The sequence below is a fragment of the Rhinatrema bivittatum genome, chromosome 1 (assembly GCF_901001135.1).
Source record: "Rhinatrema bivittatum chromosome 1, aRhiBiv1.1, whole genome shotgun sequence".
Classification (NCBI taxonomy): domain Eukaryota; kingdom Metazoa; phylum Chordata; class Amphibia; order Gymnophiona; family Rhinatrematidae; genus Rhinatrema; species Rhinatrema bivittatum.
Window position 1 is genome coordinate 416223300 of NC_042615.1, and position 26160 is coordinate 416249459.

The window sequence follows — 26160 nt, forward strand, 5'->3', positions numbered from 1 at the left end:
GATTAAAGGCAGTAGTCAATGACTCCAAAGTTCCCTGTTGCTCCAAAATCCATTTGGCCAGGCCAGGAATGGCCTGTAAGGCTGAGAGCTGAGCCGGGTCCATGGAGTTTTAACTTGGTTTGTAGGCTCTTGAGTAGTGGAGAGAGCTGACTCAACCCACAGGGAGGAGCCCTCTGGGGACTCTCCACGACAGGCGAGGACTCAGCAGTGATGGACACAGGAGTCAGAGCATATTTATTATACAGCAAGAGAAACCGAGGAGCAGGTTAGTAAACTAAGTCCTGGAATTAGGAGACCTGAGATGGATTCTCCGGTAGTGGTCCACAGCGCGGGGTAGGCTGGAGGCAGATGAAGGTAACTGGTACGAGACAGAGTGTGAATCCGGTAGTGGTCTGCAGAGAGGGGTAACCTGAGGATCCACACAGCAAGACAGACGTGGAATGCAGAGTAGGTCTTCTACTCACAATGCAGTAGAGAATTCATAGTAGCAGCAGCGGAGATCCGATGCAGGAGAACTCAGCCGGTAAAGGTGAGACAGGCAGAAGAGGCTCTCCGAGGAGCGGATAGCCCTGAGTGCAGCAAGGCCCCCGAGGAGCGGGTACCTGAGTAACTAAGCCTGGAACGAGGGAACAGCGATGTGAAGGGTCTGAGTAAAGGAATTAAGCAAGATGGAATTCTTGCTAACTCGTAGGTAGGAAAGTTGGTAGGTTTAAATACACGCAGGCAGTGATGTCATGCGGAGGAGACGCCCCTGAGGTCACACCAGATTCAAAATGGCAACCGGGATCGCCCTTGCCGTCCTGGGAACCCCAGGGGGGTCGGCGTGCAGAGGTGGCCATCTTAGCCAGAATCGGAGCTACTGGGAAAAATGAGGTGAGCAGCAAAGGTCGCAGCCGTCTGCGACCGGGCATAACAATTATTAGGAATGGAATGGTTAATAAAACGGAAAATGTCATAATGCCTTTGTATTGCTCCATGGTGAGACTTCACCTTGAATACTGTGTAGAATTCTGGTCGCCTTATCTCAAAAAAGATAGAGTTGTGATGGAGAAGGTACAGAGAAGGGCAACTAAAATGATAAAGGGGATGGAAGAGTTCCCCTATGAGGAAAGCTGAAGAGGTAAGGGCTGTTCAATTTGGAGAAGAGACGGCTGAGGGAGGATATGAGAGAGGTCTTTAAGATCATGAGAGGTCTTGAACGAGTTGATGTGAATCGGTTATTTACACTTTCAGATAATAGAAGGACTAGTGGGCATTCCATGAAGTTAGCAAGTAGCACATTTAAGATTAATCGGAGAAAATTCTTTTTCACTCAACGCACAATAAAGCTCTGGAATTTGTTGCCAGTGGATGTAGTTAGTGTAGCTGGGTTCAAAAAAGGTTTGGATAAGTTCTTGGAGGAGAAGTCCATTAACTGCTATTAATCAAGTTTACTTAGGAAATAGTCACTGCTATTAATTGCATCAGTAGCATGGGATCTTCTTGCTGTTTGGTTACTTGCCAGGTTCTTGTGGCCTGGTTTGGCTTCTGTTGGAAACAGGATGCTGGGCTTGATGGACCCTTGGTCTGACCCAGCATGGCAATTTCTTATTTTCTTATGTTAAGTTCTTAGAATAAATATGCCATTTTTTCTTAGCCTGTTTGTAACAAAAAACAAGTCCTGAGGTCAGATATATTAAAAGAGCAGTTACTCAGAATGCTAACTGTGCAGATATCTGAGGAAAACAGGACTTAGCCTTTCGGCCACACCTAGCTGTTTGTTGCTGATATGCTCGTTGAGGCCCCAACTGTCCGTTTATCGCATGGGGAGTGTTCCAGAGAAAGAACTAGGACAAAGGTAAGAAGAATTAACTTAAAAAGAGCAATATGAGACAAGTTGTTTGAAATCAGTGAACCAACAGCTCTGAGAAAAAAACTTTGAACATTACCAGTGTTAATGAATTGACCTATGGAGGAAGGAAAAGCTTTTTGGAGATTAGCGGTGGCTAATGAAGTTACCAATGAGCTGTTGCTGATTTCCCAACGCATTGCCCCGGATTTCCAAAATACATCACATTAGGAATTGTGAGGAAAGTATTTTGTGAATGTATTATTTAATGCAAACTCAGTTTTTTGATTGCTTATTCTCAGACTTTATAGGTAAACTTCTATACTTGTAAATAAGTGTGTTGTGTATTTTGTGACATATAACTTACCAGTCAGCCCACCCCCTTTTTACACCTGGGATGACTCAATGCTTCAATTGTGAAGTCTTCCTTGGATATTAATACATTGGTCAAAAAAGTGGAACATAAAACCCAAAGATTCCAGCCTGAGAGAATTTGAAAAGTAGTTCTGTAAATAAAGAAATGAAGGTAGCACAGGCAGATTCAGCCATGGCTAGGAAATACTCAAGTCAATAGTTTTCACTCAGATAGATGGAGATCTGGATCTTGAATTTGGAAGGAACAGCTAGAATACAACTGGAACCAAAGTTCTGATACAAGAGACTGGAGATTCAAGATTTGGCATATAGCAAATCTGATAGCAAGAGGGTAAATCAGCATTTGGATTGATGCAGTGGGAGCAGGAGATGTGTGAGAAACCTAGTTTTATATAGTTTTAGTGGTTTTTTTTTTTTTTAAGGCCTCAGTGATATAGAAATATATTACAGGGTCTGTGATGGCAAGTTCTATGCCCATGGCAGAAAGAGTGGCTCCACTCACTAGTATGTTATCTTTTGCAGATAATGTGCTTTTTTTCATTTTAAAATGAGTGCACTTTGCACATGCTCTAGGTTATGTAAGGTATGCTTCTAACTTCCATACAGAATATTTTGAGATCTATATTCTGTATGTGTATGTGGCTAAGATGAGCTCTTAGCTGCACAAATACTGGGATTTGAAAATCCTGCCAGTCACTGGCTACTATGTCAGGGATGTTTGGGGGCAAAGCACTATTTCCTAGCGTGTAGCAGATGGACTCAGGACCAGTGGGTATAGTGTATTCCTGATAGCAGTTGGAGACTAATCAGATTTTGACGTCAGCCCTAGTACATAAGAGCTGCACTTCCTGCAGGGGTATCAGTATTTTCCATCTCCATAGCAGTTCGGGACTCTATGCACGCTAGCACAGCATTAGAGTAAATTACCAAAGAAAACCAAAACAAGAAGAAATTTTACCTCGACAGACGAGCCCCGCTCTCCTGCGGTGACACCCATTGGGTCCCTCCCCCAGTTGAGAATTCCCGAGGTGATTTCCGCGATCCCTCGGAGGTAAGCCTTGGTCCAGCAGCTGACCCTCAGCGGGGACCTAGCCCCCGACATCGGGTGAGGCTGAGAGGTAGCGGGTGCAACTTCAAGCGTGGCGGTGAAGGTATTTTCCCTCTTCCCCCCCCCCCCCCCCCTGCAGCCAGAGACCGCCCGGAACGAGACCGGGAAGCGCCGAGACAAGGTAAGGTAGAAATCTATTTAAAAGTCTCCGGCCTCTGAAGCTCAAGTCGCCAGCCGGGACCAGTGCCGGCTTGATCTGCCCTAGCAGGGCTAGACCCCAGTCAGATCAGAGGGTCCTCCCACGTGGAGACCCTCCGAGGTGGTTGCCATATTGTCCGCGTGGTCGCCGTCACCATCTTGACCTGTTCGCCGCCCTATCCGCCGCCCCGATCTGTGCGCACAGAGGCGAGCCATGCGCACAAATATTGTGCGCACACAACGTCGCGCGCCCAAGTACTGTCTGCACAAGCGAAGCGCATGGCCACACGCTTACTGGGCCGGGCGCACAACTTCGTTCTGTGCGCACAACAGTGCACACATCTCCCTGAGCTTGTACCAATCCTAAGCGCATAAGTTCGACGCACCGGAGTGCATAACTAAGCCACTCGGGCCCTGCACTTTACGCACACAAGCCATGGCACCACCGGAGAAGAAGCTCAGGGCCTTTGCCCAGCATGCCACCTTAGAACTGCACAGCATGAGGAGGCCACGGCCTTGTGTATACAGTGCGAGGAGGCTCTGGGGGATCCAGCCATGGCCCTCCCCAGCCGGTACCAGGTTCCAGCTTCTCGAACAGTACACCGGACCAGCGCTCCCCAGGGACACAGCGCCTCTTAATTTAGACCCAGCATCTATCTCCTGGGTGGAATTCTTCAAAGGTCTGCATACCTTCGTCCACGTGCAACCGGGGCCTCCGACAATACGGCCACAACCTCCGCTAGAAGACCTCAACATCCTGAGACCCTCTATGTCTAGGGAAGTGATTCCACTGCCCAGAAGCCCCACCTTCAGGGACACGGTCAACTCAGATGAGGATTCAGAACCCCTGGAGGAAGGGGAACTCCCCCCCCCCCCCCCCCCCCCCCCCCCCACAGGGAACAGAGCCCCACCGAACCATGAGGTGCTTCTTCACCAAGGACGAGCTTCCAGACCTGGTCACACACAGCTTGAAAGACCTCGCTATCCTGGGCACAAGTGCCTTGGGGGAACCTGAGACGAATCCCCTCCTAGAGGGACTCCGTCAGACCTCCCATCATTTCCCACTATTAGAAGCCGTCCAGCAGCTAATTGACCTGAAATGGGATGCCCCGGAGACTACGTTCAAAGGGGGGCGTGCCCTTGCAGCCATGTACCCTCTGGACCTAGCCGCCAAAGATCTCCTGGCATGTCCGAAAGTCCACTATGTCTCTACAGATTGCGGCCTGCTGTGCTGTGGTGAAACGCGCCTGCTTATCACAGACCAGGAATAACACTGCTGGGAAGCCCTGGAACCAGCAGTATCATTCCTCACAGATGCTGCTTCTGATCTGGTGCGCACCGCCGCTAGAGGAGTGTCATCAGCCATGGCAGCCAGAAGACAACTCCGGCTCCGAAGCTGGTCGGCCGACGCATCTTCCAAAACGAGGCTCACAAGGATGCCCTTCAAGGGAACCCTCCTGTTCGGAAGTGAGCTGGAGAAGCTGGCCAACAAATGGGGCGAATCCCCATTGCTGCGGCTTCCGGAGGACAGGAATAAGAGAAACCAGCGACCCTTTCCCTAAACTTCCAGGGGCAGAGGATCACAGCGCTTCAACCCATACAGAAGCACATATCAAGCGGCTCGCCCTGCAGGCACGAGCCAGTCCTTTCGGAACAAGCACAACAAAAGGGGAGCCGGCTCGGGCCCAGGCCCCAGCCGCACCCCACAATGAAAATCAGCCGACCCGTCCAAAGGAAGAAGCCATAGGGGGCAGACTTGCCCTATTCTACCAAAGATGGGTCGAGAACTTCGGACAAGTGGGTCCTAGCCAACATTCGAGAGGGGATATTATCTGGATTTCCACCACCTCCCTCCAGACAAATTTGTGGAATCACCCTGCCAAGAGGATGGCAGTGGAAGCTACACTGACCAGATTGCTAGCCTTAGAGGCTATAACACGGGTGCCCGCACAACAAATAAATACTGGACATTATTCCATCTATTTTATCATTCCCAAGAAAGAAGGAACTTTCCGGCCCATCCTGGACCTCAAGTCGGTCAACTGCCACCTGAAGATTCCTCGCTTCCGCGTGGAAACCCTATGCTCGGTAATAAGGGCGATACAACCGGGAGAGTTTCTTACATCCCTGGATCTGTCAGAAGCCTACCTACACATTCCGATCCATCAAGAGCATCAGCGTTTTCTACGCTTCACGATCCTGGACCGCCACTACCAGTTCCGGGCACTACCATTCGGGTTAGCCACAGCACCCTGATTTTCACCAAGATCATGGTGGTAGTGTCAGCAACACTGAGGAAGGAAGGAATCCTCGTACACACTTATCTAGATGATTGGCTGATCAGAGCGAAATCCCTAGAGGAAAGTCACCAGGCGACCAACAGAGTCAAAACCCTACTGGAGAGCCTCGGGTGGGTGGTCAACACAAACAAGAGCTTTCTGCAGCCCTCCCAATCTCTAGAATACTTAGGAGTTCAGTTAGACACCAAACAAGACAAGGTCATCCTGACACAGACAAGGAGATCAAAACTGACGAACCAGTTGCGAACCCTGTTGAGCGAGCTTCGTCCCACGGCATGGGACTACCTCCCAAGTCCTCGGCCTCATGGCATCCACACTGGAAGTAGTGCCATGGGCAAGAGCTCACATGAGACCCCCTACAGTGCTCACTATCACAATGGAATCCACTGTCCCAGAACTACACCGTACGTCTTCAGCTCCCGGACAAAGTTCGGACCCAACTACAATGGTGGCTGCAAGAAGGCCATCTAAGCCAGGGAGTGAGACTATCCTCACCAACCTGGATCCTGCTTACCACGGACGCCAGCCTACGAGGATGGGGAGCACGCTGCCAGGAGCTAACCGCCCAGGGGCAATGGAACAAAGAAGAGTTGGGATGGAACATCAATCGCCTAGAAGGCTGGGCAGTCAGACTAGCCTGCCTACGGTTCGGTCACAGACTCCAAGACAAATCAGTCAGTCATGTTGGACAACGCCACAACAGTGGCCTACATCAACCGTCAGGGAGGAACCAGAAGCCAACAGGTGTCTCTGGAATAGACCCCCTAATGTCATGGGCGGAAGCGAACCTTCAAGAGACTCGGCCGTCCACATCGAAGGGAAAGACAACATCGCTGCGGATTACCTCAGCAGCGAAAGTCTAGACCCAGGAGAATGGAGGATGTCAACCACAGCATTCCAATTGATAGTAAACCGTTGGGGAACACCAGCCATGGACCTCCTACCAAACCGATCAAATGCCCAAGTGCCCAGCTTCTTCAGCCGCAGACGGGAACCTCAGTCCCAGGGAATCGATGCCCTGGTACAGACCTGGCTACAGGAAAGTCTATTATATGCCTTCCCACCGTGGCCCCTATTGGGCGCAATCGTCCACAAGATAGAACACCACAAGGGACCAGTACTTCTAGTGGCCACGGACTGGCCAAGAGGACCGTGGTACACAGACATGTGAAGGCTGCTGACAGGGAGCCCCCTCCCGCTACCGCCACACAGGGACCTGCTCCAACAAGGGCTGATCCTCCACGAGGATCCAGCTCTATTCTCTCTTACGGCCTGGCCATTGAGAGGACTCGCCTGAGGAAGAGCGGATACTCGGGGGCAGTAATTGACACTCTGTTCTGAGCATGCAAGTTTTCCACAATCCTAACATACATAAGGATTTGGAGAGTATTCGAAGCCTGGTGCGAGGCCCACGACATCATACCACGCTCAGTCAGAATTCCTGCGATTTTGGAATTCCTGCAGAATGGCCTACAGAAGTGATTGTCTCTCAACTCCATCAAGGTACAGGTGGCCGCATTGTCATGCTACGGAACCAAGAGTGAGAGCGGCAGCCTAGCCTCTCACCCGGATGTCTCCCGCTTTCTGAAAGGCATCAAGCAGATCCGACCACCCCTAAAGTGGCCGGTGCCTCTATGGAACCTCAACCTGGTCCTAGATTTCTTAGCAGGAGCCTCCTTCAGACCTCTTCGCGGCCTGTCTCTCCAACTTTTAACATTGAAGACAGCCTTCCTGGTGGCAGTCTGCTCGGCTCATCGTATCTCCGAGCTACAAGCACTGTCCTGCTGGGAGCCGTTCCTCAGACTCACTCCAGGAGCTATCCAGTTACGTATGGTCCCGTCCTTCCTCCCCAAAGTGGTTTCTCACTTCCATCTCAACCAAACCATCTCGCTACCATCGCCAGATGAGGATAAGAATTCGGAAGAGTCTCGCAGTCTACGCCACCTCAACGTTGGCAGACTCCTAGTCTGATACCTAAGGTCCCATTCATATGAAAGATGGACCATCTATTCGTCCTTCACAGCGGGAAGAAGCAAGGGGAAGCAGCCTCGCGAGCAACCATAGCCCGCTGGATCAAAGAAGTCATCAAGGCGGCCTACTTAAAGGCGGTGGCTTGCCTGCTTCTACAAGTCAAGGCCCATTCCACTAGAGCCCAGGTAGTGTCCTGGGCGGAAACCGAGATGCTGTCACCTGCCAAGATCTGTCGGGCGGCGACATGGTCCTCCATCCACACCTTCTCCAAGTTTTACCGCCTGGATGTTCAGGCTCGAGAGGACACAGCATTTGCAAGAGCAGTACTAAGTGGGCCACGGGCAGCCTCCCACTCGGTTCGGGAGTAGCTTTTATACATCCCATTGGTCCTGAGTTCATCTGCTACATGCTAGGAAATGGAGAAATTACTTACCTGATAATTTCGTTTTCCTTAGTGTAGACAGATGGACTCAGCATCTCACCCACGGCTGCCGTTATTCATGGAATTCTCGGGTGACATCCTTGAGAGCGAGTGATTCATAGGTAAGCCATGCTTCCCTCCAACTAGGACACACATCCTACTGGGTGTCAACGTTTCTCGGTTGAGGGCACTGGCGGTCTCCAGCTATAACCAATTCAACCAGTTCAAGTTAGTCAAGTTAACAAAGTTATTCAGTCATGTACATGCCCCCACCAGTGGAACATGCTCCCCCCAAATCTAAGACTTGAACCCAATCATCAAGAGTTCAAAAAAAGGCTAAAGACTCTTCTTTTCCAACAAGCCTTCCCAGACTCACAATCCTACCAAGACGGAAAGTCTGCCAAATAAGAAGTATCCCCTAATTATGGTCACCATACCAAGTCCTACCTTCAGGTCTCTGCAACTGGACAACAATCTTTGAGTTCTAAAAATTAATCTTATTTATATTTTCCTCTGCAACTGGACTACAATTTCTAAGTTCAAAATTCATTTTATCTTATTATTTATATTTGGCATGGTTAATATGTCACTATATCCAAGTTAAATATTTAAATTATACAGTTTATATTACATAATTTTATTAATTACAAATTACGTGGGAAATATGCGCTTGCCAGCAAGCCATTTCATCAGGGTTTAAACACTAACTTCCCTTCTCCCTGACATTTGCCTGAATAAAAGCATCACTTGTGCTTAAGCCTCTCTGCCTAGGAAAGGATACCTGACTGCCCTGAATTCCTGGGGGAGGGGCTGGGTGTTCCCTAGTCAGAGGCAGGACAAAGTCAGGAGGTATAGATTTCAGCAGCCGATGAGATGATCCGTGCACACCCCCTGAGCCAAAGCCAATAGTGTAGGAACTCGTCTGTTGCTATGGGGAAAGTAGCCAATCATGTAATGACACATCATCTGCCTTTGTATGAATGTAAAATAAAAGAGAGCGCTACATTGTGCTCAAGTCCTTTTGACCTGCCTGCCATGAAAGCTGCCTGAAGTGTCTTCTTTGCCTCCATATTCAACATCGTATATATCCACAATTGCTTTTCAAGTAGAATACTGAAGAGCTGCACTTCCTGCAGCTGACGTCAGATTGAAATCTGATCCGTCTCCAACTGCTATCAGGAATATACTATACCCACTGGTCCTGAGTCCATCTGTCTACACTAAGGAAAACGAAATTATCAGGTAAGTAATTTCTCCATTATACTGCAAAGTTAGTTGGATAATACCAATATTTTTTCAGCATTCATCTGGTTGATGGGGGCCAGCCAAAAAGCAGACCTAAAGTTAGAGAGAAAAATGTATCCCGCTAACTTTAAGATAGCTGGGTATATTTTTGGTGATGCACCAGTGCCACTGAATATCCTGGTAAAGTTAGCTGGCTAACTGTCCTAGCCGGCTAACTGACTTAAGCAGCCAGCAGCTGAATATGAATCTCTTTATTTTATTTTATTTATTTATTTATTTAGGGCTTTTTTATACCGACATTCATGATACCAATCATATCGGTTTACAAGAAACAATGGTGCAAAAACATTAACATCCACATGAACAATAGGCGAAGAGAGAACAAGTGAACCAAAGTTACAATAAAACAGGGGCACATGAACTGGGAGGAGGAAGAGCCAGAGATATGGCTGTCTCAGAAATAAATAATATCTAGTCAAATATCCAGGATTATAATAAAACATGTACTCAGGACTGGATTATTTCAAATATGTAAATATCATATACTCAGGGCTGTAATAATATCATATGTTCTTGACTAAATAGTGTCAGTTCATAAAACTCGGGACTAATTAATGTATAGTCAGAAGCCAAGTCAGGGATATGGTACGTAGACTGGAGAACTATGGCGAGTTGTTATAGTTGGGGCGGTTATAGATCAGGGAAGGCTTGTAGAAATAGTCATGTCTTGAGTTTCTTTCTGAATGTCAGTATTTATGTGTATCTGTGGTATAACTGTAACCGTCTCTTTTTAGTCAGTAAGGAGGTCCAGACAACTGATCCGTAAAGATAGACTTTTATTGCCAGCAAGATGCAGCTAAGACAAAGGCTCAGTACAACTGCATGCCACGCCCCCTTCGGAGCAAACCTTTATACACTTTACAGTTCTTATCTTTCACACATGCGTTCTGGTTTTGCTGAATAAACATTTTACAAACTGCTGAGCGAGCATATTCCGGCTGAAGGGGCTACTGACCCCCTCCCTAGACACCCTGGAACTTTCGTGAAACTTCTCCCATGTTCTGCAGGAGAGGCTGCTGGGACTTGCAGTTCTGGAAAGGAATTCGCGAGTCTGCAGTAATACATCCATTGTTCTAATCTAGGTTACAGCAGTGAAAGCTTATCAGAGAATAAGAACAGCGAAGCCAAAAAAAATGAAAATGTGCAATGTGCTGACAGAGAGTTTCTCAATGTCCTAATTACAGCTGTATTGCAGACTGTAAGTAATCCCGTCATGAAGCAGGGAATTCTGGTACATGAAGTCCTTTGTCAGGTTGAAGCGTTCAGACTCCTTCATTCCCCCCTTTGATACTTATCATTCTCTATGAAAAGTATCACACCATCACAACGCAACTGTGGAGCTGAAAGAAACAGAAACAAGAAAAATTAGCAATTTGAGTTCTCAGGGGGCCCTAATTTCCCAAACAGTCCGATGGTTTCTTCACGGGTTTGAGACGGATGGGCCCTAATGGCTCCACCCCCCTTTGTAGCCCGAACTTGTCATGTATGGGAAGATGGCCCAGGATAAAACATGAGGATGGTTAAACAGGTTCTATAGGCTCAGAGGAATACATGTACAGTAACAGGAGCTGCGTGGCTGTTTTGCGTTCAGCAATGTCCTTCATCACCCGACGAAGGCGGTTTGAGCAAGAAAGGAATAATTCAGGGTCCTAAAAGACAAAACAGAATTAAACTGGCTGGGATAACAAACAAGCTCTTAAATCCATCTATCATGGAAAACCAACCACGGAATCCATTGGTCCAGTCTCATGCACTATTCCACTGCTCGACAGGGACGTGTGCCATCTTGACCATGCGATCAGTGATATCTTGGATAACCTTGCTTTGGTCATCTACCTGTAAACAACAATTGGAGAGGTTAAATGTTCCACAAACCCTCCTTCCTGGGCCAGAGGGTAATCTAAAACCAATCTATTCTGGTACACTGCAGTCATAATTTTGGTATTTTCTTTTGCCCAGAGTTTAAGAGCGAGAGCAGTCGTTGGTGATGAGCTCCAGGACTGCCTGAAGCCTGATTGTTCAGTTGTTTTCCCTCTATAATGCTCCATGCACTTGAATTGTAAGAAAGGCATATTTAGAGTCTGTTTAGATATTTACAGTTTGTCCTTCTGCCAACTGCAGAGCTCGAGTAAGGGCAATTAGTTCAGCTTTTTGTGCAGACGTTCCTGGGGGAAGAGGTTGAGCCTCAATGATTTCATCTTCGGATACAACAGCATATCCAGCAGAACGTATCTCATGAATGATTTGGCTGTTCCCATCAGTGAATAAAGTCCAAGCTCCCTGCCAGGGTTGATCCCTCAGGTCTGGTCTACTGGAATGTATTGTAGTCATGACTTCTTCACAGTCATGGGCAACTGGTTCAGGTGCCGGCATAAGAGTGGCCGGGTTCAAGTTTTTGCTGTCCTGTATTTGGATTTCAGGAGTTTCACATAGCAGAGCTTGATACTTTACAAGACGTGAATTAGTCATCCATTTTGGTCCATGAGTTTCTAGCAGTCCTTGAATGGTGTGGGGGGTTGTTACATTCAAGATTTGTCCAAAAGTTAATTTGACTGCTTCTGGAATTAGTAAGCATGCAGCCGCAATGCTTCGAAGACAACCTGGCCATCCTTTTGCAACATTGTCCATTCCTTTTGACAGATATGCAACAGGTCTTTCCCATGAGCCTAGAGTTTGAGTCAATACCCCAATGGCCATGCCTTTCTTTTCGTCGACGAATAGATGGAATGGTTTCATTACATCTGGCAATTCCTAAAGCAGGTGGTTCAATCAAGGCATCTTTCAGTTGTTGTAAGCTTGTCAGTTCATGGGTTTCCCACTGAAAAGGCTGAGATTCTGCCTCCTTTCCCCGCAGCTTGTCGTACAGAGACTGGGCAATAACAGCGTAGTTAGCAATCCACAGCCTACAGTATCCTGCAGCTCCAAGGAACGCTCGGAGCTCTTTCTTGCAAGTGGGTACAGGTTGACCTCGTATTGAACTGGTACGGGATATTCCAAGGCAGCGGGTACCTTCCCGGATCTGGAATCCCAGGTATTCTACTTCCAATTCACAAATTTGCACCTTCTTTTTACTTGCACGGTATCCTTTTGAGTACAACGTCTTTAGTAAGTGGAGAGTGGCTACTGCACATTCGTGATACGTTTCACGAAACAACAGAAGGTCATCCACATACTGTATTACTGGCCCATACGTGACTTGGTACATCTTCAAGTCTTTTGCCAGTTGCTCCCCGAACATCGTGGGTGAGTGCTTAAATCCTTGCGGTAAGCGAGTCCATGTGTACTGCTGCTTGATTCCAGTTTGTGCATTTTCCCATGTGAAGGCAAAGATCTTCTGGCATTCTTCTGCTACTGGAACGGAGAAGAAAGCGTCTTTGAGGTCAATGACACTGTACCACTTGGAGGTAGGGGAAACTTGAGCCAAGATTGAGTATGGATTTGGTACAAGGGCTACTAGATCTGCTACTTGATTATTCACTTTCCGTAAATCTTGTACAGGTCGGTAGTCAGAAGAACCGGGTTTCTTTACGGGCAGTAGAGGGGTGTTCCAAGCAGATCGGATTCGCCTGAGAATACCCAAATCATACAGTCTTTGCAGATGTATCTGGATTCCTTGCCTGGCCATATATGGAATGGGGTATTGAGGTTGATTAATCACCTGTGCATTCTGTTTCATCTCTATCCATCAGTTGTCTTCGTTTTTGTTGAGGGGGGTGTTGTTTTCATATCGATGTTCGATGGTTCGTTCGACTATGGGAAGATGTAGTCTCCATTCTTCTTGGAGGGGACAGATGAGTATCACTGGATGGTCCCCGAAGGAGGCTTACACAGCAGGTTCCATCCGATAAGGGATACCATGGTCCCGCCTACTTGTATACTTCATTCTTTCTGCAGAGGGGCAGTGAGTACCTGACCTGAGGCACCCACTATAGAAACAGTCTCTTTCGTCGGGGGGGCCAATTGGTGCAGTCATGACAGATCGTTGGCCTCTGAGTCCAACAGGCCCCTGATTTTTGTTGTGTTACCTCGTGGATCTCCACCAGAGGGTCAGTGGGGATTCTTCCCTCCCGATCTCTTCAGGCTGTATGCTCCTTGTCGCCTCCCCCGCCATCTGCCAGTGGGGGTTGTCCAATCTCCTTCCTCCTCGGCCCCTTTGTGTCGGTGCAGGTCCATTTTTGTCGTTAGTATTCACTGCAGGGCTCCCGTATTTCTTTTGCCATTCTTCACAGTCTCTCTTCCAATGGCCTTCATTTTTGTAGTACGCACACTGATTCTTTCCCAAAGGGGGGGGTCTTGTTCCCCCTCCTCTTCGTTGTCTGCCATTGTCTTGGCTCCTTCCCGTCCCGAGTGTCCTCGAGAGCGGCGGCTAACAGTCACTTTCTCCTTCATGTCTCTACTTGCTTCTCTCTTTTCTCTTCCACTTCTCTATTTCCACATACTTGGTCTGCTATAGCTTTTAACTGGCTGAGGCTCATGCCCTCAAAGCCTTCGGCCTTCTGCAGGTTCTTTCGGATGTCAGGTCTATTATTAAGTTCCTGGTTGCAGGGACGGGCCCCTTTTCTTCTCTTCCTGATCCCTGTTCCCATATATCTCAAAATACGATGAAAAGATCACAGTCCATCTGGGAATTGAATAGGTGACCTGCGCCTGGAGGCAAATCAATTCTGACGAGGCTGAGAAGCTGCAAAACATTGCTTCCTTCATACTTGTAAGTTTGGCATTGGGTTAATTCAATAAAGTCAACCTGGATCTGCAGGCAAGGATCCAGGGGGGCGCTTTAGGTGTGCAGGAGTGATGATCAAACCCTTGGAAGCCTTGTACCAATTACATTGCAAACACTAAGAACATATGGTAATAGCCAGAGCCCAGCCCCCACCAGTGGTAAAAGAACATAATTGCAATATATATATATATATATGTGTGTGTGTGCTACTACTTTATCATTTGGGCCGACTCATATTTGCTCTTGTTCCTAATCTTGCATAGTGGCCCCTTTTCTTGCCCACAACTTCCAATAATCCTTATCTTGCGCCTGCCACTGAATCAAAATTTTTAATATTAAGTCTTTGTTTTCTCCGTTTTTTGTTTTTTTTTTTTTACAAACGGCATCCTGTAATTCCCACAGTCAGCGCTGCACATGCTTGGCTGTCTTATCTTGCCAGTTCCTTAAAACAGGGAGTAGCTCTGCATATTTAACTACTGCTAGCCAAAGAAGCAACAAGAAAAACTTTAACAAAGAACCCATTCTTAATCATTTCTCTAAATTTCCCAGAGACAGCTTCAAAATAAACTGCGTCAGCAAAAGAGAGTTCATACTTTATCATGCGTTCCAATGTAACTTTTAAATAACAGATAATATATAGGAGACAAGTAAGAACAATAATTAACATGGTATTAGAGAATAGAAAGATAAGCATAGGGAGGACACTGGGATAGAAGATATGAGAAAACTGAAAGCTTCTGATTAACGTCAGCATTGAAACGCACAGCCATATTGAATGCACTACGCACTGGCTCAACGTCTTTTTTTTTTTTTTTTTTTTTCTCTTTCTCTGGCTCGATTCCCTCCTCTCTCCTGTAATTATCTCTGCCGTTAACCCTTAACTGCCATCAAGTTCTAAACTTCAACACCAGTAAATGCATTCTCCAGTAATCAAATCAGTATTTTAACTTAACACTGTACATTAATTTGTTGTATAGTAGTCTTGTGCAGCATCTGTAAACCAAAATCTCTTATTGGGGTTTAAAACAATTAAAACAATTAAAAAAATCCCTGGTACATGTGCTTGCAATTCACAGATAGCAGTTATCAAAAGAAATAATGCATTTGATCACAAAAAGAAATTTGTCTAACCGATCTACCACAGTAGAATTTTTTTTTTTTTTTTTTTTTTCAGGTACCTTACAGACAGACAGACACTGGGGACTTCCGGTTCCCCATTTTGCGTACTTGAGTTACCATTATGAGGGCGGCTCCCTCTACTAGCTTCTTTGCCCACGACGGAGGATTTTCAATAACTGCAATCCAAGCGGTTATGTATAGTATATCCTCAGGGCAACCCGGATTCCCTTCTTGTATAACTATATTCTGGACCCTTGTGGCCGTTTGGAAATTGAAAGTTCCTGCCGGAGGCCAATTTACACACAAACTGGGCCACCTATGGGTACATCGTTGAATCATTCCGGGTTTAGTACATTTATGTCTATCGAACACTTCCCTATAGTGTTCCGTCATGACTTTTAATGGAGTCGAACCGCCCCCTCCCATCAGGATAGAATCACAGACAAAGGAGGGAAGAGAAGACGGATAGGTAAGGGGTCCGTATCCGTCAGACACAAAGGGTCACAATCGCCCCGACTAGGACGCGGTCAGCCCGGCCTAGAACTGCGAGGCCATTCACTCTCTTTCACACAACAAGAAACCTATTCCCACTATCGTATACGTTTACTTATTATTTCCATACATATCATCCGCGTGGTCTTCGGAATGTAATTCCTACTAACACACTGCGTGGGGTGTGATCAAGGCCCCCTCGGTCAGCCAGAAAAGACCGGGCTATTTCCTTAGCTAGCTAGTCTTTACTTATTTCCATGTACCCATAATACTCGCCTGCAGGGGTCTTCCGATCGTCGTGAAAGCCTTCTTCCCGGATCATCAACCCAGAGGTCCCGGCAGAATTTCTGTGGAACGATCCCCTCAGAAACCTGATCGCTGAACTCAGCGGTGGCCACTCACCAGGTATATCTGGGGGACTGCTCCGCCACCAAACTACCGGACCTTCTGGAGAGCTAAAATAGCGTCTCCGGTACCTCCTGGCTGGCTCGCCAATGTAACCGTCTCTTTTTAGTCAGTAAGGAGGTCCAGACAACTGATCCGTAAAGATAGACTTTTATTGCCAGCAAGATGCAGCTAAGACAAAGGCTCAGTACAACTGCATGCCACGCCCCCTTCGGAGCAAACCTTTATACACTTTACAGTTCTTATCTTTCACACATGCGTTCTGGTTTTGCTGAATAAACATTTTACAAACTGCTGAGCGAGCATATTCCGGCTGAAGGGGCTACTGACCCCCTCCCTAGACACCCTGGAACTTTCGTGAAACTTCTCCCATGTTCTGCAGGAGAGGCTGCTGGGACTTGCAGTTCTGGAAAGGAATTCGCGAGTCTGCAGTAATACAGCCCATCACATAATACATCCATTGTTCTAATCTAGGTTACAGCAGTGAAAGCTTATCAGAGAATAAGAACAGCGAAGCCAAAAAAAATGAAAATGTGCAATGTGCTGACAGAGAGTTTCTCAATGTCCTAATTACAGCTGTATTGCAGACTGTAAGTAATCCCGTCATGAAGCAGGGAATTCTGGTACATGAAGTCCTTTGTCAGGTTGAAGCGTTCAGACTCCTTCATAACTAGTTGTCCCAGAGCTGATTTTGGTTTTGAGGGCCAACTTTTTAAAGGCCCTCTGGTTAATGAAATCTTACCATTCCTGCTTTTGAGAGACTGACCACAGACTTTTCAAGCAGTATGAAAAAAGAGCATACACTCTGTCAAAAGCAGGCAAAGGAAGAGTGGAACTTTGAGGGTTGTGTTTTGTTTGTGTTTTTTTTGTTTTTTTTCTAGGGACCTTTTGTCCTTTCTGTCTTGGACTGCTTCCAGGAACAGTGGAAAAATAAACCATACCACTTCCAGTTACATTGACTAAAGGCTATCTTTTACTCCCCATTTTAGCCTCTGCCTCCCTTCATGTTAAAGGGCATTTGGCAAGAAGCCCAGATTGCAGTGGGAGGAGGTCAGATGTACTGTACACAATCAGCAGAGTCCAGCAGACCCATTGGGCGATATCCCATACCTTACAAAAAGGATTTGCCATATGATATTGTGGAATTAATGGAGGAAGTGGAGACAAAGGTAAGAGCTGTTCAATCACACTGATACTGCTCTCCCCATCTCTAGAACATGTCTAGCTAAGTCAATAAAGATTGTTACTATCTAAAATAAGAGGAAGAAATTTAAATTTTGACATTTGAGAAAACTGAAAAATACATTGGCTAGTTGAGATTTTCAGGCAAAGATCCTTGTGCATTTAGAATGTCTCACTTGAGGTTTTTCTGTTTGTAAGGATGCATTGTGGCTTCCCCTATACTGTTTTGGCTGTTATGACTAAAATTCATATTAAGAAACTGAGGCAACAAAATCAAACTCTTTATCTTTTCCTAGTAGTACAATTTTATTCATTTCCATGGGGATTGTTCTCCATTCATCCCAGTAGGAAAAATTCCATTGGTCTAGTCCAGCCCAAAACATTTAGCTGTACAAAATGGTTTACATATTCTTAAAATCCATGTTGCCTGCCCAATGGTGAGTATCTTCTTTTACAGTTATATAAAATAATGCAATATTTTCTTCATGTATTTGGTAATGTAAATTAAAAATGCGAGGGTGAATGCCAGGTCAGGATCCAGTCAGTTTAGGCCCAGGTAGAGACCTGAAAAGTAGGACTCTGGTTTTCTGTGACAATTCAGAGGTAGATTGTGCAGGATGTGCTAAAATCTGTGGTAGTCTAAGCACTTTTTTTTTTTTTTTAAATAAATGAGCAGATATATTGTACTTAATATATATACTAACTTTCTTTTAAAAAATACTCCTTTGGTATACCTCCAGCCACCTGTCGAACACGCGATGAGTAATTTAAGGAAATATTTCTTTACAAAAAGGGCAGTGGTAACATGGAACAGCCTCCCTGTGGAGGTGATGGAGACAAGGCCAATATCTCAATTCAAGAAAACATAGGATGAACACAGAGGGAACCTATGAAGGAGTGGTAGGGATTGTAAAGATGAGCAGTTGGTGTGGATAGGCAGATTAGGTAGACTATATAGTCTTTTTTTCTGCTGTCACTTTTATGTAATACACAAAGTTTAAAACTTTATCTGCTTAGTTTTTTCTCCCTTGCTTTTTCTTACTGTCTTTTTCTTGTCACCACTCTTTCTTCTCTCCTTCTCTATCTAATCTCTATTTCATCCCCTCTTATTATAGCCAGTGTGTCCTGATGTGGTTACCTGAAATACACTTAGAGCCAACAGCTGTAGAGAAAAGCTTTTTATTTAAATGCTCTAAAATAATATAATAAAACCTTATGGAAAGAGAGACTGGCAGAATATTATGCAAAGCACAAGCATAAACTTCCTCTCTTAAATGATTTTACTGATAGTAAGATGATAGGATTTACAGCTGTACTTTTCCAACCCCTAAACTAGGTTAAATAATTGTCAAAATTCTGTGATTGCCTTTTTTGAAAGGAGTCACTTGTCCCATGCCTATGTGTTTTATTCCTTCCTCCCAAGGTCTTGCCGAGTTTCCTCTCTTCTCCTACGGTCCTCTTTTCCCCCAGTTTTCAATTCAGTTTTTCCCCATTCTTTTCCATGCTGCTGCTGCTTTCTGCTCCCAGCATCATGTGGTTCTGCTTACATTTCGTTGCAAGGAGGTGATGCTTAGGAGGGGTAGGATTTGGGTTGAAGTAGTGGCAGGTATGGCGGATGGGTCAAGAGAACATGATGCTGGCTGCTAGAGATGTCATCCTGAATATTCTTGGCTGAGTGTTGGTGTCAGCAGCAGGACTGAGTGGTTTTGGTCATAAGTGTAATCTGGGCCGGATTTAGGTTTTGGGTGCCCATAGGCAGCAATGGCAGAGTGACCCTTCCTCTTGAAGTCATCAGAAATAAGGGGAGGAAGGAAGCAAGGAACCCTAAATTGCCTCATCTAAATCCTCTTCTCTCTGGTCCTCCTCCCTCCTCCCTCCTCTCAACCCCACCTCTCACTTCCCAGCCACTGGTTACCTAAAGCAGCAGTGTCCTAATCTGGCAGAAACAATTTTGAAAAAAAAAAATTCTGCTTGTGCCTCCAGTTGCCTGTTGCACATTGTGGTGGCACCAATTCGTCCTCTCACATGGACTTCCTGTTACTGTGGAAACCATGTGAGGCGTGGGGCTGTTGCAGGATTTTGAGTAAGGGATGGATGTCTGGAGGACCCACACTTTTTTTTTTTTTTTTTCCCCTAATTTGTTTCTGCCTTTATAGAACTCTGCTGCTTTAGGTAAGAAGTGACTGGGAAGCAGGCCCAGATAGAGGCATAACAGCAGTGGCAAAGCTCCGGCGTTTTCAGAATTTGGTGCCAGAGGTCGTTGCCCATGTTTCTCATTGACGGCAGGGCTGAATTTACCATGCTGTCATGGGAACTGTCTATCAGGGCCCAGGAGGTGGAGCTTCTAAGAGTTCAGAGCTTTGCTCTGTACGGCTGCGCGTGCCTTCCTGCGCAGAAAAACAGTCATTCCTCAGTCTGTTTTTTCCGCGCGCGATCGCATGCGGAGCTTCTTCTCCTCAGACTGAAGAATTTGGACGTTTCTTTAGGAAATATTAAAGTCAGAACCAAGGCTGTCCGGCTTTAAACCTTGTGATTTTGGCAAGAACATGTCCATTACAGATGGACATGATCGTTGCTATCGCCGTCTGGGAACAGACCACATTCAGGCCACATGCAAGCATTGTGGCCGGATGTCACCGCGAGCCCCAACGCCAATGGGCTCTGAAGATCCAGGGCATACGAGGGGCATCAGGGGGCTCCTATGCCCCACCATCTGAGGCGCATTCCTCTCCGGGTTCAACTAAACAAAAAAACCCGAAGGTAAGGGGAGCGGCATCCATGGAGCCCACCATCTCCGGGACTGGAGGATTAGCCAGGGAATTGGGGGCCCAAAGTACCCACGGAGCTCAGAGGGGTAGGCTGCGAGAGAGAGACCGGCAATCAATGTGCCGCTCTTCGCAGGAATCTGCGACACATGGTGGGGGTGAGCCGCAGAGGTCCACATCGCAGAAATCCACATTAGCAGCGTCTGTGCCAACGCAAAACCTCCCAGCAACTCATACCATTTCACAATCATAGCACAAGTCGAGGCAGGAAGAGCCGAGAAAGGAATCTCCATCGCATCGTCATCGACGCACTCAAAGACAAAACCCGCGTCGACAGCGTCTGAATCGATGCCTGGACAACATTCGAAGCATAAGGCGTCGCAGGGAGCGTCGTCTTCCACGCAGGGAACGTCTTCATCGACGCACACAGCGCAAATAGTATCCTAGACAATGCCCCGGCAGACGCACACATAGAGTCATCAGTCACAACTAGAGTCTCGCTCGAAGCAAGAGCGTCAAAAAGGGAAACATTGTACCAAGTTAGTTCATGGAAGCAGCCACTCTTCCACGTCTTTGGGAAAGAGACCATCAGACCCCTCAAGACATTAGGGGATGCAGCTTTCTAGCCCTCATTTATCGCAGCAATCACCATCGCCAGGAGGTGAGTATTCTCATGCGTCTTCCGTACATTCCAAAGAAGAGTACGTTAGAATAACATCATCTTCTTCGTCTTCACCACAAGCAGTGTTTTCAGATCTTTCGTCCATCTCTGGACACCTGGCTGTTGACAAGGGACTGCAAGAGTCCTTACGAAAGAAAAGGAAATTCTCAGAGGACCTTCAACACCGATGGGTCCAGTCTGATGCACTAGCCGCTGATTTGTTGCTGGTGGCAATTTCACCACCAGCTCCGATGAGACCTATGAAGCCACACATGCCACCAGAAACTCAGCAAGCCTTCTCACAATTATCAGCTCTCTCTGGTTTCTTTGAAACCTTACAATCTACATTCACTCTACCACCATCTTCAACAGGAAGCGAACCTGGATCGCCTGCACCACAATCATCTCCAGAGCATCCAAGGACCCCCTTCACCGCAGGTCCATTCACCTCCACCAGTGACATACCCTGTCGTATGGGAATAAACTCTCTGTGAACCCTGACTCCCCTCAATCATCTCCGGGATCATCCACTGGATACCCATTGGACCCTCCTGAGGATCCTCCTGAGCCGTATTCTCCACATGAAGATTTGTCATACCCCAAATTCCTGGACAAGGTGGGTGCAGTCCTCAATCTAGATGTACAAAAGATTCCAGATCCTTGAGCGGAGACATTGGGTCTCTTTAAAATATTTGATTTACCAGCTGAGCCCATCTTGTTACCATCGCACAAGGTGTTGAATTCGGTCCTAGAAAAATCGTGGGAAATGCCTTTTTCCATCCCGCCAGTCTCCAGAAAGACTGATTTAAAATGAAACATTCACCATTTTATTCCACACCGCAACTCCCACACTCGTCCCTGGTCGTAGAATCGGACATGCAACGTGCACATGCCTCTGTACCTCCAGGAAAGGAAAATCGATTCCTGGATGAGTTCGGGGAAAAAAGCGTTCCAGTCATCATTGCTCTCGGCTCGAATAAACCAGCATCAGTTCTATCTGGTGCAATATTTGTATGAGTGCTTGCAAACCGTAAAAGCTGCAATTCCTATGGGAGATCAATCGTCATTGCTCGTCAACCAGCCTATCCAAGACATGGAAGAGGGCATAAGTCACCTCCTGCGCACTGTGTACGAGGCATTTGAATCTTTGTCTCGTGCATCAGCGTCTGCCATAGCGGCTCGGAGAATAGCTTGGCTCTGCTCCAGCGCAATAAGAGAAGATCTGTACGACACGCTTGCTAACTTGCTCTGCAAAGGCGTTAACCTGTTCGGTGACCGCTTCCAAGAGACGGTGGCAAACCTAAAAGAACAAGCTGTTGCGGTTCAGTCCCTGATCCAACCATCGTCCTTAACCACACAGCGCCGATACTATGCCGCTAACTGAAGACAGCAATATCAGCGGCGACTGTTCAGGCAGTATAGACCTGCCACATACAATCCTCCTCAGCGGGCTCACCCTCAGCCGTTACAGAATAGGAGGGGTAGACCTAGAACGCAGCGAGCCCTGGCACAGCAATCTCAAACTACATCAAGACCACCCCATCTTTTTAATCTGGGTACCACCATCACTGCCACAGAACCCACCGGGCAGAATAACATTATGCCTACACCACTGGGAGGCCATAACAGATCAGTGGATTCTGGAAATTGTAAGGCAAGGGTACCAATTACACTTCACCACCAATTCAATTCAAACTATGCCACCTTATGCCTGCAACAAGGGATTCTACTCAACATATTTCCTAATTCCCAAGAAGACAGGTGGTCACCCTCCCCTCCCCTCTTACCAACCAAGCTGTCTCTCACCCTCCCCCACACCCCCTCTCCTCTCTCACACATACATTCTCTCTCACTGGCATCCACCCCACTCTCCCTCTCTTACCTCTCCTGCTCTCTCTCACCCTCCCCACCCCCCTCTTACCAACCATGCTCTCTGTCACTCTCCCCTCTCTCCATTCGTGGCAAAGATGAAGGCTCGGGTGCGCCGTTGTGGCACACGGGGGCCTTCCCTTTTTGCCGCGAACGGTGCGCCGGGCCTTCATCTTTGCCGCGAACGGAGCGTGTCCTGTGTGCCGGAGGACGCTCTCCGTTCGCAGCATGCCAGGGTCTCCTCTGCTATTTTCTGCCGTGCTGCGATGCCCCACTCTCGCAATGGCCGCTGTCTGTGCGCTTCTGGTTTTGAATCCTCTTCCGGCGAGGGAGGAAATCGGCAAGGCGGTGAGGGAGGAAATCTGCGGGAAGGAGGAATTCTGCATTCCGCAGTTGCGCAGAATTCCCACAGGAGTATGTTGTGATCCCGACTTTGGCATACTATTCAGCTGTAGGTACATTCCCCAGAGAGCTTATACATTAAGCTGTAGGTTCCAGCTTTAGAGAACTTATATTGGAAATGTAAGTCTTTCCTGGGTCTGAGATGGAGTACCACACTGGGCACAATTGACAACAGTGGCCACCAGAAAAGTGAGTTTACTCAATCTCAGACCCAAGAGTAAATGTAAGCTCTCTGAGGCAGGCACCAGACACAGGTTTTCTTTATTTTCCTGAACAGCTGCACAGCACATGCATATGTATTGCTAAAGTGAGTACTGTTCAGCTGTTGGTGCCCACCCAGACAACCTATGCATTTTGTTCATCTGGCTTTAGGTGCTTTCCCCAGGTCCCTTTTATTTTACTTGCCAGTCCTTGTCAAAATGGCCTTGAATGAGACATTGTACCCACAAATTGGGATGCTCAGCACCAATTTTGCATGCAATGCCATTTTGGCAAGAAAACATCAAAGCATAAGCTCTCTGAGGTGGGCACCTTCAGCTGAATAGTATGCACTTTGTGTCTATGTCTGATTTTGGTGTACTGTTCAAATGTAGGTGACCCCTCCCTCGAGTTTATGCTTTTAAGCTAGCTGTAGGTGCCAACCCCAGAGAGTTTATGCTTTGATTTTACTTGCTATTCTTTGCCAAATGGCCTTGGATTCAAGAATTTGGTCTCTAGAGTGGGCATTTACAGCTAACTGAACAAAGTTAGCTCCCTGGGGTGAGCATCTACAGCTAATCAGTATGTCAGGATGCATAGTGCCAGCATACTGTTCAGCTGTAGGTGCCCACCTTGAGAACTGGCTCTGGAAATTTAAACTCCTGGGTCCAAGGTGGACTAAACTCACATTTTCTGATGGCCAAAGTTGATAAAAGCAAATTTCAGAAACACCATTCAGAGATATCTACAGAAAATAAAAATATAACATAATTAGCCCACAACTGAGGGAAGAAGGTTGAGATAATCAGTTTTCACAAAGAAATGCCAACTCCATTACTATTATAGTTCTAGTATTCCCTAGTTGCATGGATAGAAGGTGAAGAAATACTTCAAGCTGTTTAGGGTCAAAGAACAACAAATAATTGTCAATCCTTATCAGACTCTAAAGCAGTGGTTCTCAACCAATGTGTGGCCAAGCACCAGCTGGTGTGTCGTGGCTCCCGGTGTCCCACAGCCCCAGTTATACTTCCCTTTACCTTTTTCCTGCCCCCGCAGGCCAATGGGAAGCCTCCTCCCTTCTTCCTGCCAGTGGGAGGAAGAAGCCGCTGATTGGGCAGGAAGAAAGGGGGCATCTCACAGCCCGGGGGTGGGGTGGTTTGAGGAGGGCTGGGAGGAGTGGTAGTGTCCAGGCCCATGGCAGCGAAGAAATTAAACATGGCGGCGAGCCGCAAAGAAAAGAGGCTAGCTGCGCCAGGATTTCCCGCTTCCAAAGCAGCTGGGAACCGAGATAGAGTAGGGATTCCCCAAAGCGGCAGTGAGTCGCAAGCACGAAGAGGCTGGTTGCTCCGGGGATTCCCCCCCCCCCCCCGATGCAACAGTGAGCGCGGCAAAGCCGCGATTAAAGTAAAAGTGGCACTCAGCTACGCTGATTACAGATGGGGCAATTGGAGCTCCCAGCGGCCGTAAAAGAAGGCAGATGGGGAGCCTAGGGATATCCCTACAGCCAGAAGAAAGGCTTGAGTGCTGTGGCATATTTTTCTAAAATGTTTGCTGCTTCAGTGCAGCTAAGGAGGCAGCGGTAGCACTGGGAAATCTGCCACTGTGAAAATAAAGGGGAACACAGCATTGGGGCTCTAACCAAAGTGTGTTTGAGAGACAGAGACTGGGCAGAGAGGTAACTGGGGGGTGTGTGTGAGAGACAGAGACTGGGCATGGAGGTGACTGGGGTGTGTGTGTGAGAGAGAGAGAGACTGGGCAGGGAGGTGACTGGGGTGTGTGTGTGAGAGAGAGAGACTGGGCAGGGAGGTGACTGGTGTGTGTGTGTGAGAGAGAGAGACTGGGCAGGGAGGTGACTGGGGTGTGTGTGTGTGTGAGAGAGAGAGACTGGGCAGAGAGGTGACTGGAGGGGGGTGTGAGACAGAGACTGGTTTAGGGTTTAATGTGTGTGTGTGTGTGTGACTTGTGGGCCCTAAAGAAGAGGAACATGAGAACAGAGCTTCAGCAGCCACTGCTGCTCCTGGTATGTGCTTTCAAGGGAAAGGAGTAGGAGAGTAAGTAAAGGTGGCATTTTAAGTTTAGTTTTCTTGATTGACTGCCATTTTAATTATTATGATGTCTGCTGTTTTGAAATATTTTATTGATATTTGGACAATTTTTAATAATGTTTGAGTTTTGTCTGACCTTATTCTGTTCATCAGCTGTTTTGAAACATTTATTAATATAGTTTTACAGTTATTTCTATGTGGGGATCTATAGCAGCTTGGCTTGTTCTGTTTTCCCAATAGGAGGTGAATTAGTGTTTAGGACCTGATTTAATATTTGTAGTGTTGCCTTTTCATAGATAGGGTTTTTATGTGTTCCATAATGCAGGTATAACTTTGTGAAGAATAGTTTCTGTGCATTATTGCAGATCCTGGGACTGTGTTAGGTGCTATATTTCTCTTTCCATTTCTCCAGGTTTGCACTGCATGCAGAGTGGCTTTTTTGGTTTTCCATTCCTGTTTGTCTCCATATTTATAATTTGTGGTCTTTCTGTACTTGGTGAAGGTCGGTTCTGTGGGTGTGACCAAGGTGAGGTATTTTATTAGCATGTAGGTGTTTGTACCAATCTTATTTGTTGTGTTTTCTCAGTAGGATATGCATTAGTGGTAAATTATTGCCTTTTCATAAGGAGGGCCTATTGTGCCTGGTAGTAAAGGGAGTTTGTTTTGCTTTTACTGAGATGTCATCAGAACCAGAATATCTTTTTTTTTTTTTTTTTTTTTTTTTTTTTTGTATGGTGAGTTCTATGGGTAATGCCCTAGTTCTGCTCTGCATCTATTGTTAGAGGTCAAGGGGGTTCCTGTGGATGCAGAGTGTATGTTTACATCTAGCCCCATGACGGTCACATGTTCAGTG

General features: G+C 46.8%; 1 protein-coding gene across 3 annotated transcripts in view; it reads left to right on the forward strand.

Moving 5' to 3' along the window:
* LOC115092180 overlaps positions 1 to 26160 on the forward strand; it is an 81079-nt gene that overhangs the window by 25766 nt on the left and 29153 nt on the right. For all 3 annotated transcript variants that reach the window (XM_029602831.1, XM_029602840.1, XM_029602821.1), the window contains exon 2: positions 17175 to 17354. In XM_029602831.1, the coding sequence (XP_029458691.1) occupies positions 17190 to 17354 (165 nt within the window). In that variant the 5' untranslated portion in view covers positions 17175 to 17189. The remainder of the gene's footprint in view (positions 1 to 17174; positions 17355 to 26160) is intronic.